The sequence below is a fragment of the Ursus arctos genome, unplaced genomic scaffold (genome assembly GCF_023065955.2).
Source record: "Ursus arctos isolate Adak ecotype North America unplaced genomic scaffold, UrsArc2.0 scaffold_15, whole genome shotgun sequence".
NCBI classification, from domain to species: domain Eukaryota; kingdom Metazoa; phylum Chordata; class Mammalia; order Carnivora; family Ursidae; genus Ursus; species Ursus arctos.
Window position 1 is genome coordinate 27,381,730 of NW_026622819.1, and position 16,850 is coordinate 27,398,579.

Sequence of the window (16,850 nt, forward strand, 5' to 3'; positions counted from 1 at the left end):
GTGTTAAAAGAGTCTGACACCATTTTTGAAGTTGGACTGATGACAACTTTCAAGCTCCATCTCCCCCTTAACATTCTGTGACATATCTTGGCAAACAGAAGAAAGCTTCAACATGCCCTCTCTTCTGTGAGCAAGAGTTTCAAGCCAAGCAAGCCAGGGACCCAAGTAAGAGAATCCTCACCTCCACCCTACTTAGAAGCTTCCATAATTAGCATTTAGAGACAAAAGTATGGGTTTAGGTTTTCAGTGGCCCTGGGCCATGTGTCTCACACAAACCTGTTTTCTGTGTCAGCTTGGATTGTGCTTCTGAATCCCAGCATGTGCCCTGATTGATACAAGGCTAGGGAGAACCCTGTGACCAATAATTGTGTATCTCAAGGACTGCCCCCATTATAAACAGTGCTCTGGGTAAGACTGATTCCAGTTTACAAGAATGGTTGAAGAAGGGTAGTCACTATGTCATATGATGAGATTCACACCCACAAAAGTAGAAGGTGCACTAGAAACCCAGAAAATTCCTTTGCTACTGCTGCTGATTATATCTCTGTAGCTAAAAGAAAACCTTGATTAACACAGTAATGGGAAAAAACACTGATGATACCCCCATGGATTTAATGCAAAGAGGTCATTCAAACTCAATCTCAGGTCTCTCAAAATCACCACTAGGGAGGCCCCTAGCCTTGATGGGACATTCTGAGGAAGAAACATGTAAATACAAGCATGTTAGAAGGAACACCCTCCCCAGAGTATATGTAATAACAACAAAGGAATGGTAAAAAATGGGAAATTGCAGGGTGAGAGAGTCAGGAAAGAAATTAAAACAGAGTTCTTAGTTTTGACATATGTGGAATCTAACATTACTTAAAAAAAATTATTACAGAGAAATGACACAGATTGTGACTTTACATCAGAGGTTCCAAATTACTTTAAACATTGGATAAGATGACCAAAGACAAACCTTAATCGTCTTGGTTAATATTGGGGGGAAATAACAGATATATCATAAGAGCTCACCAAATTTATCAAAGTATATCTGTACTCTTAGGAGTTACAAAACATTAGATAGAGGACAATTGTTCAGGCCCTGTCTTAACTACCGGTATTAAATAACTCATAGTCGTAAGACCCATTGGTTAAGTTATTTCATAGCGGCTATGGTTGCTTTTATGTAACAAGTCATAAAATAAAATTAAGGTCTTAGCACTAACAGCATGACAAAAAGGGACTCATTGGATCTGCCAAATATATTAAAACTGTTAATACAATCAAATATGACTTAATAGAGTGCCTTCAAGGATTAAATCCCATTAAAAAGCATCTATTAACAAAGGAGTGATTATCCTCACTGGTTCTCCATTTAATAGCCTAATTTAGACTATTCTTAAACCTGAATGAATGGTGCCTCTCAGTGGACTACTGTAACTTCACTGCCAATGTCTACATATTAGGGCTGCCATTTCTAATATTACTGAAATTACTGATTGTATCTAACTACTAATAGACACTTTGCAAGCATAGATTAGGTAATATATGCTGTTCAATTCCTTTTTTTTAATTTTTTTATTTTTAATAATATTTATTTTGTTATATTAGTCACCATACAGTACATCCCCAGTTCTTGATGCAATGTTCCATGATTCATTACTTGCATATAACACCCAGTGCACCATGCAATATGTGCCCTCCTTAATACCCATCACCAGCCTATCCCAATCCCCCACCCCCCTCCCCTCTGAAGCCCTCAGTTTGTTTCCCAGAGTCCACAGTCTATCATGGTTCATTCCCCCTTCTGTTTACCCCCCCCTTCATTCTTCCCTTCCTTCTCCCACCGATCTTCCTATTTCTTATATTCCATAAATGAGTGAAACCATATGATAATTGTCTTTCTCTGCTTGACTTATTTCACTTAGAATAATCTCCTCCAGTCCCATCCATGTTGCTGCAAATGTTGTGCAATCGTTCTTTCTGATGGCTGAGTAATATTCCATTGTATATATGGACCACATCTTCTTAATCCAGTCATCTGTTGAAGGGCATCTCGGCTCTTTCCATGATTTAGCTATTGTGGACAATGCTGCTATGAACATTGGGGTGCATATGGCCCTTCTCTTCACTACGTCTGTATCTTCGGGGTAAATACCCGGTAGTGCAATGGCTGGATCATAGGGTAGCTCAATTTTTAACTTTTTAAGGGACCTCCACACTGTTTTCCAAAGTGGCTGTACCAACTTGCATTCCCACCAACAGTGTAAGAGGGATCCCCTTTCTCCACATCCTCTCCAACATTTGTTGTTTCCGGCCTTGTCCATTTTTGCCATTCTAAATGGTATAAGGTGGTATCTCAAGGTGGTTTTGATTTGAATTTCCCTGAAGGCTAATGATTTTGAACATTTTTTCATGTGTCTGTTAGCCATTTGTACGTCTTCATTGGAAAAGTGTCTGTTCATATCTTCTGCCCATTTTTTGATTTGATTATTTGTTTCACGTGTATTGAGTTTGAGAAGTTCTTTGTAGATCTTGGATACCAGTCTTTTATCTGTAGTGTCATTTGCAAATATCTTCTCCCATTCCATGGGTTGCCTCTTAGTTCTTTTGACTGTTTCCTTGGCTGTGCAGAAGTTTTGATCTTGATGAAGTCCCACAAGTTCATTTGTTCTTTTGTTCCTCTTGCCTTTGGAGATGTGTCATGAAAAAAAAGTTGCTGTGGCCGATGTCAAAGAGGTTGCAGCCTATGTTCTCCTCTAGGATTTTGATGGATTCCTGTCTCACATCGAGGTCTTTCAACCATTTGGAGTTTATCTTTGTGTATGGTGTGAGAGAGTGGTCAAGTTTCATTCTTTTGCATATAGCTGTCCAATTTTCCCAGCACTATTTATTGAAGAGACTGTATTTTTTCCACCAGTTGTTTTTTCCTGCCTTGTCAAAGATTAGTTGCCCAAAGAGCCAAGCGTCCATTTCTGGGTTCTCTATTCTGTTCCATTGGTCTATGTGTCTGTTTTTGTGCCAGTACCATGCTGTCTTAGTCATCACAGCTTTGTAGTATAGCTTGAAGTCCGGCAATGTGATGTCCCCAGCTTTGTTTTTCCTTTTCAAGAATTTCTTGGAGATTTGGGGTCTTTTCTGGTTCCACACAAAATTAAGGGCTGTTTTTTCCAGTTCTATGAAAAATGTCATTGGTATTTTGATCGGGATGGCACTGAAAGTGTAGATTGCTCTGGGTCGCACAGACATTTTAACTATGTTTGTTCTTCCGATCCATGAGCATGGAATATTTTTCCATCTTTTTGTGCCTTCTTCAATGTCTTTCAAGAGTGATTTGTAGTTTCTAGAATATAGATCCTTTACGTCTCTGCTTAAGTTAATTCCGAGATAACGTACGATTTTTGGTGCTATTGTAAATGGAATGGATTCCCTAATTTCTCTTTCTTGAGTCTCATTGTTCGTGTATAGAAATGCAACTGATTTCTGAGCATTGATTTTGTATCCTGCCACATCACTGAATTGTTCTATAAGTTCTGGAAGTTTGGGGGTGGAGTCTTTTGGGTTTTCTATATAGAGTATCATGTCATCTGCGAAGAGAGACAGTTTGACTTTTTCTTTGCCAATTTGGATGCCTTTTATCCCTTTTTGTTGTCTGATTGCTGTTGCAAGGACTTCTAGTACTGTGATGAATAATAATGGCGAGAGTGGGCATCCTTGTCGTGTTCCTGATCTTAAGGGAAAGGCTTTCAGCTTTTCCCCATTGAGAATGATATTCGCTGTAGGCTTTTCATAGATGGTTTTTATGAAATTGAGGAAAGTACCCTCTATCCCTACACTCTGAAGGGTTTTAATCAGGAAAGGATGCTGTATTTTGTCAAATGCTTTTTCTGCATCAATTGAGAGGATCATATGGTTCTTGGCTCTTTTCTTGTTGATATGATCTATCACACTGATCGATTTGCAAATGTGGAGCCACCCTTGCATTCCAGGGTGAATCCCACTTGCTCTTGATGGATAATCCTTTTAATGTACTTTTGGATCCTATTAGCTAGGATCTTGTTGAGATTTTTGGTGTCCATACTCATCAGGGAAATCAGTCTGTAATTATCCTTTTTGATGGGGTCTTTGCCTGGTTTGGGGATCAAGGTAATACTGGCCTCATAGAATGAGTTTGGTAGTTTTCCTTCTGTTTCTATTCTTTGAAAAAGCTTCAGGAGAATAGGTATTTTTCTTCTTTGAATGTTTGGTAGAATTCCCTGGGGAATCCGTCAGGCCCTGAACTCTTGTTTTTGGGGAGGTTTTTGATCACTGCTTCAATCTCTGCATAATTAATTGGTCTGTTTAAATAATCAATTTCTTCCTGTTTCAGTCTTGGTAGTTTATAGGTTTCCAGGAAGGCATCCATTTCTTCCGGGTTGTTTAATTTATTGGCATAAAGCTGTTGATAAAAGTTTCTAATGATCCTTCCTATTTCTTTGGTGTTGGTTGTGACCTCTCCCCTTTCATTCATAATTTTATTAATTTGGGTCCTTTCTCTATTCTTTTGAATATGTCTTGCCAGTGGCTTATTGATCTTATTTATTCTTTCAAAGAACCAGCTTCTTGTTCTGTTGATCTGCTCTACTGTGCTCCTTCATTGATCTCTGCTCTAATCTTGATCACCTGCCTTCTCGTGCATGGGTTAGGCCTATTCTTCTGTTCCAGCTTCAGCTTCTTGAGGTGAGAATGTAAAAACTGCATTTTAGATTTTTTTGTTCTCTCGAGTGAGGCTTGGATGGCTATGTATTTTCCCCTTAGGACCGCCTTTGCAGTGTCCCACAGGTTTTGGACCGATTTGTTTTCATTCTCATTGGTCTCCAGAATATGTTTAAACTGATTTTTAATTTCCTGGTTTACCCAATCATTTTTGAGCAGGATGGTTCTTAGTTTCCAAGTGTTTGAGTTTCTTCCAAATTTTTCCTTGTGATTGAGTTCCAGTTTCAAAGCATTGTGGTCTGAGAATATGCAGGGAATAATCTCAGTCTTTTGGTATCGGTTAAGACCTGTTTTGTGACCCAGTATATGGTCTATTCTGGAGAAAGTTCCATGTGCATTCAAAAAGAATGAGTATTCTGTTGTTCTGGGGTGTAGTGTTCTATATAAATCTATGAGTTCCATCTGTTCCAGTATGTCATTCAAAGCTCTTATTTCTTTGTTGATTTTCTGCTTAGGTGATCTGTCTATTGCTGAGAGTGGAATGTTGAAGTCCCCTACTATTAATGTATTATTAACTATACGTCTCTTTATTCTGATTAAGAGTTGGTTTGTGTATCTAGCTGCTCCCCTGTTGGGGGCATAGACATTTATAATTGTCATATCCACTTCTTGGATACATCCTTTAAGAATAATATAGTGTCCTTCTGTATCTCCAACTACAGTCTTTAGTTTAAAATCTAATCTGTCTGATATGAGAATTGCTACCCCAGCTTTCTTTTGAGGTCCATTGGCATGAAAAATGGTTTTCCATCCCTTCACTTTCAGTCTGGATGTATCTTTAGGTTCAAGATGAGTCTCTCGTAGACAGCAAATGGATGGGTCATATCTTCTTATCCAATCTGCAATCCTGTGGCATTTATGGGAGCATTTACGCCATTCACATTGAGAGTGATTATTGAGAGATATGATTTTAACGATGTCATGTTGCCTGTGAAGTCTTTGTTTCTATAGATGTAAATTTCTGTTCTGTATCAATTTGGGGGCCTTTTTACTTTTATAGAACCCCCCTTAATATCTCCTGTAGGGCTAGTTTGGTGGTTACAAATTCCTTCAGTTTCTGCCGTTCCTGGAAGGTCCTTATCTCTCTGTCAATTCTGAATGACAGCCTTGCTGGATAAAGGATCCTTGGCTGCATATTCTTCTCAGATAGAGCTTTGAAAATACCCTGCCAACCCTTCCTAGCCTGCCAGGTCTCTGTAGACAGGTCTGACGTTATTCTGATATTTTTACCTCTGTACATAAGGATTTTCTTCCCCCGGCCGCTTTCAATACTGTATCCTTGGATCTAATATTTGCGAAATGCACTATGACGTGACGTGGTGTAGGTCTGTTCTCATTGACCTTGGGAGGGGTCTTCTCTGCTTCCTGGACACGAATGTTTGTTTCCTTTGCCAGATTAGTGAAGTTCTCAGCTACAATTTGTTCAAATATCTCTTCTAGTCCTCTCTCTTTCTCCACCCCCTCAGGGATGCCGATGATGATTCTGACATTGGAACGCTTCATTGAGTCAGTGACCTCCCGTAATCTACATTCTTGAGATTGGGTTTTTTTGAGCCAAGTTTCTGTTTTAACTTTCTCTTCTACCATCCCATCCTCCAATTCACTAATTTGTTCTTCTGCCTCATTTACCCTGGCTGTCAAAGCATCTAGTTTAGACTGCAATTGATTCATAGCATTTCTAATTTCTGCGAGATTCGCTCTCATTTCTGTCCTTAGAGATTCTATATTCTCGTTAATATTTTCATTAATAGTTTTTTCAAGCCTACACATCATCTTGACCATTGTTACTCTGAACTCCATTTCTGACAATTTGGTTATATCTATCAGTTCTCTGGCAGAGGCCAGACTCATTATCTTTTCTTTGCTGGGGGGGATTTCTCTTTCTCATCATTCTGATGAGGAGAGTTTGTGGGGATGCCCAGAGCCCAAGTTATTGACCAGGACACAGGCAGTGCGCACTTGTTTTATAGGGACCTTAGGGATGTCGGCTTCCTGATATTTCAGCCTGCCTTCTGGGCAAGGGGCCTGCTGCGCTAATATTCAGGAAGCCCTGTTTGGGTAGAGTTGCCCCATCCCCTGTGAGGGGGGATGGGGATAGGCACACTGTGAGCCAGTATTTCTGGGCTTTTGTTCTCCGGCAGCTTTCCCTGGCGGTTTTCTATGACTCTTCTGAGAGTCAGAGCAGCAGTGGCCGTATCCTAGCCTCTGTCTCAGAACAGAGAGATCGCAGTTGCCTCTCCACTGAGCTCTCTTGGGCACTTTAACTCTGTTTCTATCAGTGCTGCTAAAAACCCTGCAGCAACCTGGGATGTGCGCCCCACAGCCTGTGTCCCAGCCCTCACTTCCAGGGCCAGCAAGTCTCTGTCCTTTGTGCTTCTAACACCACCAGCTGCCCCCAGTTTCCACGGGCACTCCTGAGCTCCTGAGCTCCCTGTTTCAGTGTGGTTCATGTACGCTTCAGAGCGCCAGTTTTTAGTCTGGTCGTGTGCACTCCAGAGCTCCTGGTTTCAGTCTAGTTCGAGTGTACCCTCCAATGTTCTGGTTTTCAGTTTGGACACGTGCACGCTCCCAAGCTCCCAGATTTAATCTGGTTCCAGTGAGCGCTACAGAGCTCTGGTTTTCAGACTGGTCGCACGCGTTCCTGGGCTCACAGTCTCAGTCCGCTCTCTTGCGGGTGCCGGTCCACAAGTCCACTAGCTCCCCAGTGCAAGTCTCTACTGCTTCCTGGCGCCGAAGCACGGAGGCTCCCTCCCCCTTCCGTTTATCTTCCAATATCTGTGCGCGGTTTCACAGCTCCCTGCTTCGTACCTCAATACTCAGCGCTGGAGATGTTCATTTGTAGAGATCCAGGTGTATCTTCCTGCATCTCAGGCTGATTCTGTGGGTTTTCAGGATGGTCTGGTAGATATCCAGCTCGACTCAGGAACAGCTGAGAAAGGGTCTCGTATTCCTTTGCCATCTTTTCTCCTCCTTGCAGAAAGTGGTCGCTTTCTGTTCATAGAGTTTCTGCTATTCTTTTCTTCATTCTCCAGTTGTGTTCATAGGTATTCAGAATGGTTTGGAAGCTCTCTCGCTGAATTACCTGGGACCAGATGAACTTTAGGTCTCCTGCTCCTCCACCATCTTGGACTCCTCTCCCTATTCTGTTTAATTCCTATTTCCACAAGCTCTCAGCTGCAGTGTCTCTTCACCTTCATCTTGGCAGGACACAAATCACTTGTAACTGGCTTCACATGGACTACCTCAACAGCCCTGCTCACAGGCTTTGCCGGCAAGATCTTAACCACCTTCAACTTTCTCCAGGAGCACATGTGTGACACTGCATGGAGGACAACCTCCTTTCTCAGAGATTCGTCCAGCGCACGCATGCAGGACACAAACATTCACACAGGAGCTCGCAGGAGGGATGTGCTGCTGGCCCACACAAAGCACAAGCCATGGCACCTCAGTTGAATCCCTGAGAACAATTACTTGTCACTGGAAGGTCTTTCTACCCCTGATGCTGTCAAACACCTATTACAGCTCCATTTCCAGCATGAGAGTATATGGAGTTTTCCTATTTTCAAGAGAGGAACTGCTGAAAATTTTGTATTTGTATGAAATATATGAAAATTGTATTATACATGCACATATATGTGTATATGTATATACTCACATATATATTCAACTATATAACTATACATAAAATTCTGAAAAGAAATAATAAGTCAAAAGGCAGTGGGGGAGTTTCTGCTAAGACGGTGGAGCACCAGGAATCTGTCTCCTGACCTAGACAACAATTCCACTGGCAGAATTTGTCTGAAATAACTATTTGGGAACTCTGCAGTCAATTGATGGTTTCCAAATACCAGGGGAAAGTCTTTAACTGTAAACTGCAAATAATTTCAGTCAGTCTCAGCTCTTTTCACAGTAGCAACTACCTATCCCCTACCCCTCAGTTTCTAAGAAGAAAGCTGTATAAATGTGTTCATAGAGCAGCTTGTACACAAGTTTCAAGAGCCTGAGTGGGCAAAAATGACCTTCAAATATCGAGTATCTGAGCTCTGATCACTGATTACTGCTTCGGAGCACAGACATACAGACAAAGAAGTCAGCAGGAACATTTTTGCTTTATTGTTGCAACCACATCCCTCTCTGGCTGAATGAACTTCAAGGGGTTTTAAAAGACTGATGCCCCTTTTCCCCCTCATTTTTCTCATTTTCTCCTTTTGGGAGGGAAACATTAAAGACTGGGACATTGTAAAACAACTACATATACCAGAAAAATTAGAAAGTGTCCATTCATGCCCAGGAAAAGGTTCAGAAAAGACCTAAGAATACTGAAGTTTGCACTTCACATTGATCCTTACCACAAGGGCAGCCTAGATCAATTTTTAAAAAATGAACAAAATTAATAATAAAAATTTGCAAACCCTAGAGAAAGGAGGAGAGTCTCACCTCCATAAATAGCACATTATCAGATTCAAATGGTCAGTTTTCAACAAAAATTACCACACCCCAAGAAACAGAAACTAAGGTTTATAGAGGAAAAACACTGTCCCTGAGAAAGACCTGATGGCAGATATACTAGATGACGACTTAAAAACTGCTTAAAAGTCCTCAGAGAACTAAAGGAAGAAGTGGAGAATGTCAAGGAAAAAGTGTATGCAAAACAGAAATGTCAATAAAGGCATAGAAAATCTAAAAAGAAACCAGAAACAAAATCTAGAACTGAAAAAAGCAATAAATAAAATGAAAATTTCATTAGAGGGATTCAAAGGCATACTTGAGCAAGTGGAAGAAATAATCTGTGAACCTGAAGATAAGACATTGGAAATAATCAAGCATGAAGAACAGAAAGTGAAAAGATTGAAGAAAAGAACACAGCCTAAGGGACCAACATAAGTATTGTGGATTCACAAGGAAAAGAGAGAAAGACAGGGATAGAGAGAACATTTTAAGTAATAATGGCTGAAGACCTCCCAAATGAATGAAAGATATGAGTATAAGCATCCAGGAAGCTCAACAAACTCCAAGGAAAATGAACTCAGACACTCACATCAGGACACATCATAATCAAAATTTAGAAAGATAAAGAGAGAATATTAAAAGCAGCAAGAGAAAAGTGACTCATCACATACAAGTGTTTGTCAATGATATTATCAGTAGATTTCTAATAAGAAATTTTGTAGGCAAAAAAAAAAAAAAATTGGAGTCCAGAAGACAGTGGGCCAATATACTCAAAATGCTAAAAGAAGGGGTGCCTGGGTGGCTCAGTGAGTTAATCATCCAACTCTTGGTTTCAGCTAAGGTCATGATCTCAGGGTTGTGAGATTGAGACCTGTGTTGGGCTCCGTGCACAGTGGGGAGCCTGTTTGAGATTCTCCACCACTTCCTCTCCCTTTGCCCCTCCCCCTACTCACACTCTCCTTCTCTTTCTCTCAAATAAATAGATAAATAACACCTTTTTAAAAAAATCCTAAAAGAAAAGAACAATCAACAAAAATATCTTATATCCAGCAAAACTGCCCATCAAAAGTCAAGGAGAATTAAGACAATCCAAGATAAACAAAACTAAGGGATTTTGTTACCACTAGATCTGCCTTGGGAGGAATACTCAAGGAGGTTCTCCAGGGAAAAATGAAAGGACACCAGAGAGTAACTCAAAGGTGTATGAAGAAATAAAGACTTTAAAAAGGTAAATGAATGGGCAGTTGTAAAAGCTACTGTTATTGTAACAATGGCTTATAACTACTTTTTTATTTTCTACATGATTTAAGAGACTAGTACATTAAAAAAATTATTAGTTTAAAAACTACCACATTATTTGGACTTTGCCTGTAACTTCATTCAAATTTTCTACATAATTTAAGATACTAGTACATTTAAATTAATGACAGATTATGTTTGGGGGCACACAATGTATAAAAATGTAATTTTGTGACATCAACTAACCAAAAAGGTTAGGGTTGAAGGCATAAAGGAGCAGCATGGCTGGCATAAATTAAAATCCGGATGTCACAGATTTAGAAGGTTAAATGAAATCCCCATTGTAACCACACACATGAAATAGCTGTAGAATATACACAAAAGACAATGAGAAAAGAATTTAATGTTTTGCAAGGAATCAACTAAACACAAAAGAAACAGTGATACAGAAAGTGAGGGACAAAGAAGCTATAAGGCATAGAGCAAACAAATATTAAAAGGACAGAAGTAAGTCTCTCCTTAGTAATTACATTAAACGTACATGGATTAAACTCTCCAATCAAAAGACAGATAATGGCAGAATGAATAAAAACACATGACCCCACTGTAATATCTTCGTATGGTGACAGATCGTGGATACACTTGTGGTGAGCATAGCGTAACTTATACAGTTGTCAAATCACTATGTTGTACACCTGAAACTAATGTAATGTTTTGTGTCACTATACTTCAATAAAGAATAATGATTTTAAAAATTAAAAATAAAATAGAGTTAACAATGGGGGGAGAAGGTGTGGGGTGGTGGAACTTCCCATATTATCTTTACAGTTTTCCTGTAAACCTAGAATTATTCCAAAAAGAAATGTATTTAAAAAAATAAAAAGGCCACAGACATACACACAAAGAAAAGCACAACCCAACTATATTCTGTCTACAAGAAACTCCCTTTAGATCCAATGACACAGATAGACTGAAAGGGAAATGATGGAAAAAGATATTCCATGCAAGTAATAACCAAAAGAATCAGAAGCAGATAAGCAAATATCAAACACAACAGATTTGAAATAAAAAATATTACAAGAGACAAAGAGAAACAGTATATATTAATAAAAGGTTCAATATAGCAAGAAGACATAACAATTATAAACATATATGCACCTAATAAGATACCATCAAAATGTCTAAAGCAAAAACTGACAGAATTGAAGGAGAAATAGCTCTATAATAATCATTGGAGATTTCATACTCCACTCTAAATAATGGATAAACAAACCAGAAAGAAGATTAGCAAAGAAATAGAAGACTTAAACACATTGATCCACTAGATGCAACAGACATACAGAATATTCTACCCAATAACAACAGCAAACACATTCTTCTCAAGGGTACACGGGACATTTTCCAGCAGAGGTCATATGGTGAGCCACAAGTAAGACTCAATAGATTTTATAAGATAGATATCATGCAACATACTTTTTTTGACCACAACAGTTTGAAGCTAGAAATCAACAGAAGGAAAACCAGAAAATTCATAAATCATGGAAATTAAACAACACCTTTTATATAAACAATGTATTAAAAAGAAATCACAAGGGAAATAATAAAATACTTGAGACAAGTGAAAATGAAAATACAACATACCAAAACTTAAGGAATACACCAAAAGCAGTACTTAGAAGGAAATTTAAAGCTGTAAATGCCTATGTTAAAAAAAAAAAAGCTCTCAAAAAAAATTTCTCAATTCAATAACCTATTCTGCCACCTTAAGATACTGGGGAAAGTGTTAAACCTAAAATGAACAGATGTTAGAATTAATAAAGATAAGGGGGAAATTAATAAAATTGGAAATAGAAAAACAATATGAAAGCAATGAAACCAAAGTGAGTACTTTGAAAAGATCAAGGAAATTCACAAACAAGACAGAAAGATGCAAATTACAAGAACCAAAAATGAAAGAAGGAGCACCACTAATGACCACGCAGAAATATAAAGGACTATAAAAGAATCCTATGAACTTTAGATGCAATAAATTAGGACACAGATGATATAGACAAATTCTTGGAAAGACATAAACTACCAAAGTTAACTTAAGAAGAAATAAACATTCTGAACAGACTTATAAAGAGTAAAGGCTGCCCCATTTAGGTAAATCTCAGAATTTATTGATCAATAATAATGTATGGAGGCTTCCTTAAAATGAAATGACACTAAGTGACAGAGGTAAACTATGCAGATATGGCATTGTGGAGGCCAGGTCTACACAGCCTAATAAGATATCCAGCATTTAACATAAAACACACACATACATTTTTCCCATCTTTTCAATAAGACATTGTTTATCTTTTCCTGGGATAGAGAAATTTAATAATTACCAAAAAAACATACTTGGAATTAAATAATCTCCTCCATAAAGCAGCATGGTGACATTATGGCCATGATCTTGAAGAATCTGAGATACCCGGTCCACAAGTAGATAATGGCTTCCACCTAGAAACAATACAAAATTTCATTTTTGTAAAGGTGAGAACAGAGAGTCGGAAATTGATATTGGGGATTGGGAAATCCAGGGTAAGGCAGCAGAGAGCTGATGGTCAGTAGAAGAAAATGAGTTTCTTTTGGATAAGCCCCAGATTAGATATCCACATTCCTTCTGACCCATTCTTGACATGTAGCAATCTTACGTGAAAGATTCCCTTTTGCATTTCAAGGTCTCTGTGCCAGTGTGATGAGCTTCTTTATGCTTAGGCCTGAAGGAGTTCCTGATCCTCCGTACATGTTGCAATTTAAGCAGGCTTTATGAAGATATGTGTCCCAAAGAAGTAACTACTTGGTGGAAATTTTGGCACAGTGCTATGTATGTGAGAATGAAGGGTTTCCAAGGGAAAATCAAACAGAGCTATTTCTGGGATCCTTCCCTCTCGAATTTATGTTAACGTGGAAGCCAGAAACATGGAAACATCAGTATCAGTCCAAGAAAGAGCCACGGAAGTGGAAGGGGATTAGAGCCACTGCTCAGAGTCCAAATCCTTCAGATTCAAATGTATTTGGCAAGAGGTTCTTCAGTTGGGTCCTGCCCCTTGTTGAACGTGAAATGAAGGCATGCAGGATAACTGCGGGCCCTTGGAGTAGAACTGCAGGACCCCGTATGCATGATTGACGGGGACATCACCCATCCAACAAAAATCCTGGCATCCTAAGGAAATAGAAACTCGATCATCTGGGGAGGTACAGCCTCTAACACACGAATGTCTACAACCATGTGATAACACAGAGCTTTTTCTTGAATTTATGGGTCAAGGATTAGAATTTAACCACATTGGGAGGTGGGGGTTATATGGAAGATAAAGAGCTCATGATGACTGGGCCAGCAGAGAGGGACATCGGACTACAGTAATGGTGTGTATCTGTGGAAACTACTCTAGTTTTTTATATCTATACTTGCGTTGCCTGAGATATCACGGATTATGGAAAACACAAACCCCTACCCCTAAGACTGCCTGCTCTGGCTCACAATCAACCCATGGAAGAAATGGATACAGGGGAGAAGCCAACCCGCAGCGGCAACCAGTCCTGAGGGTCTGGGTGAGCCCAGTGCATTCTGGGCCAGAGACGGGGCTTCCAGCCCTCCCCCCCCCCCCCCCCCCCCCCCCCCGCATCCACATCTGCTGCCTCTCAGAGTTTGGAGGATATGTACTTTCAGGAGATGAGAAAGTTCTTTTTTTTGTTGTTGCTTCTAACTATCATTTAAAAAAATAGATTTAAAATAGAAATCAAGGTTTTTTAAATACGCATTCTTAGGAATCCCTACTGTAAAGAGTAGATTCTGGGGAAGAGGACCGGTTTGAGGAAAGAAACAGTGAGTAAAGTTGGGTGTGTCCATCAGGGAGGTCTAATGTGCTCTTGCAAAAGGCCCCTCACTCCCCTGACCCTCAGGTTCCCCGTCAGGAAATAAAAGAGGGGTGCCCAATTAGATGAACGCTGTGGTTTCTTCCAGCTCTAGGATCCCCAGATTCATAGGGATCTAAAAGTGATCCTGGGAGCCCCCTATCCTTTCACAGTGGATCCAAAAACTTCTTGGGGACACTCCATCCTATGATGCCTCCTTATCCTGATAAAGGTACCTGTTCCCCTTCTGTTCCCTTTGGGGCAAAAGTGAAGGAAATAAACCTGAGTTCATGCGGAATTAACTGTTTCACTGTCTTTCAAAACCTTCCAGTAGCAAGGGCGAAAAGAGAGAGGTGCTCTCAAGAACTTGATTGTCCTGGGGCCCCCTCCTCTGCTCTGTCAATTCTCCAGGTGTCCTATTAATGACACATTCCCAGTTTGGGCAGCTGCCCCAGGAGCCCCTGTCCTCGGCCTCCAAAAGCCTGAAACTGACCTCACCTTCCACTTTCCACTGGCAACTACTCCACAGCCCCCAGAGTTTTAGCCAAAGTCCCCTCCACACCCTGGAGTAGGCGGCTCTAGCTCAAGGTCCCCGGGTCGGGACCGGATCTACATTCTGGCCGCAGCTGTGCACAATGCGAAGCACCTCCAGAGCAAATAAAAAGAGGACAGGGAACTGCTGTTTTCCCCAGAACTGACTTCCCCAGCCCAGCAGTGGGGACCCTTCTCTGCCGCACAGACATACCCACTTCTCCCTCCTCTAGCCTGAGACACAATCCAGTCTGGAAATCCACATGGTGTGTGCGCCTGAGCCCCGGCCCGGGTGCCTGGGATGCAGCTCTGATTCTCCTGCCACGCACTCACCCAGTGAGGACACAGTCAGAATTTTGGCGGCTTCTGAGAGCAGGAACCCAGGCAGAAGGAAGCCGGCTAGCAGCAGCGCCCTCTGTCCGGCCATGTTCGCTCCCGTACCAGCTGTGGAGCCCAGCGCTGTGCCCAGAGGCCGGCACGGCGACCTGGGCGCCCTGGGGACACGTGCGGAGCTGGCAGCCAAGGAAATGCGCTGGCGGGCGGATTGCGAAGAGCTGAGAGGTGGATCCCGCCGGTCTGCTCTTCAGTCGCTACTCGCCCTTTGCTCTTCCTCCCCAGGGTGCTCGCTGCACTGCTATTATTCTGTTCTCACCCTCCCTAACCTCCGGCAGTGCGAAGGAGGGGTAAGTGCGCTCTCCTTAACCCCTCTCTGTCCTTGTAATCACCATACTCTGCACAGAGAAGATACTCCGAACCAGGAATGCAGGGACCTTAGAAAGTTGCTTCCAAGATAGTTCCACCTCCACGTGACTCAGACCCATCTCTATTTTAGAGATCTTTTTCCAAATTTTCCCACACCTAACTGCTCTTTTGGCTGCATACTGCCATCCCCAAGCCGCATTTCCCCAGGTAGTTGCTTAAAATCTATGCTAGTGTTCCAATCTCAAGATCCCAGAAGCTGATTCCCAATGGAAAATACCTACACTTATTGCTCAGTGTTTCTTTGGAAAGTAAATTAGTGGCGACAAGTGCCAGGGTCGCCTAAGTGTTAAGCCCTGCTGGAGGCCCTGGAGCACTGAAGCTCTAAAGGTCAGTCTATAATTCTGAATGGGCATGACAAAATAGGACTGGGCGGTGGGCACCAAGAAGGTCTATTCTTATAAATGTTTCAAATTATTCATTAGAAAGATTTTTAAACTCTCTCAATATTATTCCATTATCTTCCTTCAAGTTCTCTCTCTGTTTGTGCTATGTAGTCTTTGAGGCCATGTGATTACCTGCGTACACATTCACAATTACCATCTGTTCAGGTGTTCTATCTTCCCAGTGAAAAAAATAAGCGTTAGGAAGGCACCATTTAATATTAATCTAATCACATTACTTTATCTACAAACCTTATTCCAAACCCTCCAGTTGTTCGGTTAATATCCTGTGTTGTGGTGTGAATTTGCTGGTGCAGGAGCCAATCCAGGATCACGCATTGCATTATCACATCTGTTCATCTCCTTTCATGAGGACTGGTTCCCAGCCCTTCTTTGTCTTTCATGTCATTGATATTTTAAAGAGTACAAGCTGCTTATTTTGTATGATGGATCCCAAGTTGGGTTTGGCTGACCCTTCTCATCAGACTTCAGGTTACTAGGAGTTTGGTGGGAATACTACAAAGGTGGTGTTGATTCCATCGCAGGGAATCACAGTGGTTAGTACATGATATCAGATGGTCCTGTCATTAGAGATGATAACTCTCTCTCATTTAAGGTGGTGTTCACCAAGATTCTCGACTGTAAAATTTTTTGTTTTGTTTTGGTTTTTTTACCCTATAATTAGGAAATAAGATGTGGGGAGACATTTTGAAACTGAAATACCGTTCCTCATCAAGTTTCCCTCATTTTATCATCTTTTATATTTCTTACCTGATTCAAGTATTACTGTCATCATAGCAAATTAATGGTTTTTTTAAAGCACCAGAATCCGGGAATTACCAAAGCACTGGACCTGAGGCCCCAGAG

At 40.8% G+C, this 16,850-nt stretch overlaps 1 protein-coding gene across 1 annotated transcript in view; it reads right to left on the reverse strand.

Annotated features, from left to right (window-relative positions):
- Positions 1–16,270, reverse strand: part of LOC113260889 (UDP-glucuronosyltransferase 3A1-like) — a 33,639-nt gene extending 17,369 nt beyond the window's left edge. The window contains exons 1-2 of the mRNA XM_026506812.4: positions 15,175–16,270; positions 12,811–12,912 (exon numbers count right to left, since the gene is read on the reverse strand). Coding sequence (XP_026362597.2) covers positions 12,811–12,912; positions 15,175–15,268 — 196 coding nt within the window. The 5' untranslated portion in view covers positions 15,269–16,270. The remainder of the gene's footprint in view (positions 1–12,810; positions 12,913–15,174) is intronic.
- Positions 16,271–16,850: the final 580 nt, after the last annotated feature.